Genomic DNA, 4,131 nt, shown 5'->3' on the forward strand with positions numbered 1-4,131 from the left:
ACATTGCTAAGGGATCGAGCAAGAATGTTGCATTTTTCTCTTCTAATCAACTCATCAACATGAGCTCTAAATTACTAGTTTAACAAGGATTCTAAACACAAATCTTTTCTAACAAAGATTCCAACTTGGATTAGTATCTAACTAATATCTAATAGTTATGTGGAACTCGAGGAAGTATATTTGAAAGGCATGCAACTTCATTGCAAGAAATTAACCTTATATACCTCATAATGATTGATTTCACACACTAGTCTGATGATCGTTTGCTATATAACATTGGTTTGTAAGAAAAATTAAGATTGATGATCAACTGTGAGAATATACATTAAACATTAATTCTTGCGGAACATGACGAGATTTTCATATTTTACTCAATACTGATCATCTACATTAATCCCAGACTGATAAATACCATAAAAAAAAAATGCTTGAAAAAGAAACATATAAGATATATAAAAAGATTACTACAAAACAGTTCAATAAACAAAATAAGCAAAACCAGTCATTTGCCCTCTCCATGCTCCCTGCGGTTTCTTTCTTTCTTTCTTTTTCAAGGGAGAGGCCCATACTTACATCATGCATGAATGTAATGATGCACAGCAACGCTTTCCCTTCCTTTTAAATCTTCACCTACCTACCTTTTTCAAGATTTGAATATGAGACATCGATCGAGGACAGAAGGTGAACAGCGTATCTCACAACAACCCCTCCTTGTCAAAATCCATAGATGACTTACAAGAAGGCGGGAGGGAGTACCTGGATGAGAATCCCCTTCCCAAAAGATCATCATCTTCATAAAGTTTTGCACCCTCGTCGAAGTTAAGGGCATAACTCGAAGGATCATATTGGAAATTTCCATGTTGAGGATTGCCACCCCCTGGCTTCTTATTGAACCTCCGCAGGAATGTTTTCCATTTAGGGCCTGCAACTAGTTCTGACCAATCCCGGATTTTCATCCATCCCTGAAACCACCATGATTCTCGGTTCGCTGTGCAGTCTGTAGGCTTGATTCTTTGCCAAAATTCTGATCCAATGATGCAACTGGAATATGACGGTCGATCTGTGGTTAAGAATGGTATCCAACAGCACCCTCTTTTGGCAAAAGCGAGGTCATGGATATCATCGTTATTACCATAAGAAGAAGGGGAAACATCTGGGGCCTGAGAGGACATTTGATCAGGGCTACCAAATGGGTTTGCAGACCACAAGAGAGAATCAGAAAATAATAAATTAGTAAGTCTCTCCTCTGCAAACCCTAGATAGCTCTTAAATTGTTTTTGGGCGGTGAAATCTCTCACTAATAAGGGAGGAATTGTAGGGTTTGTTGTTATTTTTCTTTTTTGGGATGGTCTCCTTGCATCTGGAGGTTATGACAGCAAAGAGTGCCGAGTTTAGAAGGGTAGAAAGTATAAATTGGGCAATTAGCATGTAATATATACTGAAATGATACATAAGCAATAATTTGTGGAGAAATAGCATATTTCCTTAAGAAAAATTGTGCTTTAGTTGATTTTTAAAATATTTTTTATTTAAATATATATTTAAATAATATTTTTTATTAATTTTTAAAAATATTTTTTGATATTAGTATATTCAAATAATTTTAAAATACAAAAAATATTAATTTAAAATAAAAATACTAAAATAATTATTTTTAAAATATTTTTAAAATACAAAAATAAACAAGAAATATTATTCAATGGTTATGGTGAGAGTAGAGTTTCATATTTGAAAGTACATATAAAATATTTTGCAAATTTTAATTAAAATTTATTTTTTAGTTTATAAATTAAATATATATATATATATACCAATAAAATATATTTAAAAAAAATATAAAATCATAGTTACTAGTTATATAATTATATCCAACTGGATAGCAAGTGCGGCGCTTTAAAAACATGATATTTTTAAATATTATTATTATGGGGTATAATAATTATTTTATTGTATTTAAAAATAATAATAATTAATAAATATTATATTTTAAAAGTTTGACAAGAAGAAAATATATTATTTTATTATATTTTTTAAAATAATATTATTTCACTAAAATTTGTAATTTACTGTACTAGTTCTCCTTTTGTAACATAATAATGGATGCTTCGGTGTAAACCAAAAACAATAGATGCCCGTGTACAAGCATTATGACATTTTCCCATGACCAACAAAGGATTCTATTCATGTATATCCTCCTAAATAGTTTTTTTTTATTAATTTCATTTTCTTAGCCACGAAATATTTTCTTCCTTTTCCTTTTCTTTTCTTTTCTTTTTTGGGTTCAAGAAATACCCTTTCTAGACTAAAATACCCCATTAAACTCCTTTTGGATGATGATGCGTGTGCTTGGTAAGTTAAAAAAATGTTTGAAAAAAGATCCCTGTAAATAATTTTTTCAAATTAAACCCTATATTCATTGTATTTATACAATCAATCCAATTATTCTCTTTAGTTACTCTAAATCCATTTGTTATGTAATTAAAACTTTATGAGGGGTTGATATATTCTTTTTTTTTTCAAAATATCGTTTTTTAAAATTTAATATATATATATATATGTGTGCGAGTGTGTGTTTTTTAATTTAATTTTTTTTAATATTAAATTTATTAAAGATTGAATTATAAATTTTTAATTTACTTTGATGATATTACCTTATATTTATAATTTATATTTTAAATTTAACGGAATAACTCAATTAACTTAACTTATTTATTTCATTTATTTTTAAATATTATAATAATTAAAAATTAATTTTTATGATTTATTTTTGTTAATGAAAATATTATAAATTATTTTTTTTTCTATCAATTTATCTTCAATTAATTTCTAGGAAGAATTAAAAGCACGCCTTTTCGTGCAAAACACTCTATATGAATGTTAATGTAAAAACATGAAAACGGTACTGGAGAATAAAAGAAATAATATTGAGTCACTGGCAAGGACAAGTTAGTACTGGGGAGGTAAATGAAGGCGATCTCTATTTACTCCCTAACCTTTTTTTTGTTTCGATTAGGTCCTCAATATATCCATGGATTCTAAAGCAAGTACTTCCGTTAACTCTAATTAACATAACAATTAAACAGTCACTTGAAACTCACATAATTCCATCTATTATATGATCTATATGCGAACCTCACAAGATTCAAGGTAAAGAATCTTAAGAAATCTAATAGTTTTCAATAAAAATACAATAAAATCATAGGCAGTTCAAGCCAATGCCTTTAAAGTAATGTTTTTAGTCGGCATTCAAAATTTGTGACAGTAGTGGTTTGTTAAAGTGTTTTTAATTTAAATATATGTTAAAATAATATTTTTTTAAAATTAGTATTGATATTAGCATATTAAAATGAACTGAAAACATAAAAAAAAATAAAGTAAAAATTTTATTTTAATTTTTTTTAAAATATTTTAAAATGCAAAAAGAAAAAAAAGTTAGAATAGTATTGCACCCATATGCCATTAAATATACATATATTATGGCATTATCCCCCAAAAATTATTTTGCCCTCTTATTATGAAGGGACAGTCTAATCTTTATCCAAGATATGGATTGAACTGGCAGTCCTATCTCTAATAATTCTTGTTGATTTATTATTTTTACGGAAGTTCTTATCAAAACCCTAAAAGGTGCGTTTTTTCTAAATTAAAACCGTTGCGAATCCTGCTCCTCTCAAATTCAATACAATTAATTGGTCCAAATGGGCTAGAGTCCGGCCCATTTTTATATTGGATTTGGGATGTAAGGAGGTCCCCGTGACTTCAAAGCACAGGTCGGTGAAATACGAGCACAGAAAGCATTTAGCTGGGGCATAACGTGGATTAATTGGAACTTTTTTTTTTTTAGTGAATATTTGGAATTATAGTAGTTCTTGTGGTTATTGTTTAAAATAATAGACTTAAAAAAAATTATAATTTTTTTAATTATAATTTTAAATATTTTTTAGGATATACAATACAAAACTATAATCTGTATTTGTTAAAAAAATACATTTAAATATATAATTGGAGCAAAATGTGCCGCACTCCACAAACATCTGCTTAAAATTCGAATTGAACACATAGCAAATCACAACATAAAACTACAAGTGGTGTGATCATAAAGAAGAAGAACATGGGACAATTAGGTGATGA

General features: G+C 28.3%; 1 protein-coding gene across 1 annotated transcript; it reads right to left on the bottom strand.

The window, feature by feature from the left end:
• Nucleotides 1-756: 756 nt before the first annotated feature.
• LOC105119136 (uncharacterized) lies at nt 757-1,172 on the bottom strand (the record flags this gene model as incomplete). Its single annotated transcript, XM_011017242.1, has 1 exon — nt 757-1,172. A coding segment is annotated over exon 1 (416 nt), but the record flags the coding sequence as incomplete, so codon positions are not given.
• Between the last annotated feature and the right edge of the window lie 2,959 nt (nt 1,173-4,131).

Source organism: Populus euphratica, unplaced genomic scaffold (genome assembly GCF_000495115.2).
Source record: "Populus euphratica unplaced genomic scaffold, PopEup_1.0 scaffold2608.1, whole genome shotgun sequence".
NCBI lineage: Eukaryota > Viridiplantae > Streptophyta > Magnoliopsida > Malpighiales > Salicaceae > Populus > Populus euphratica.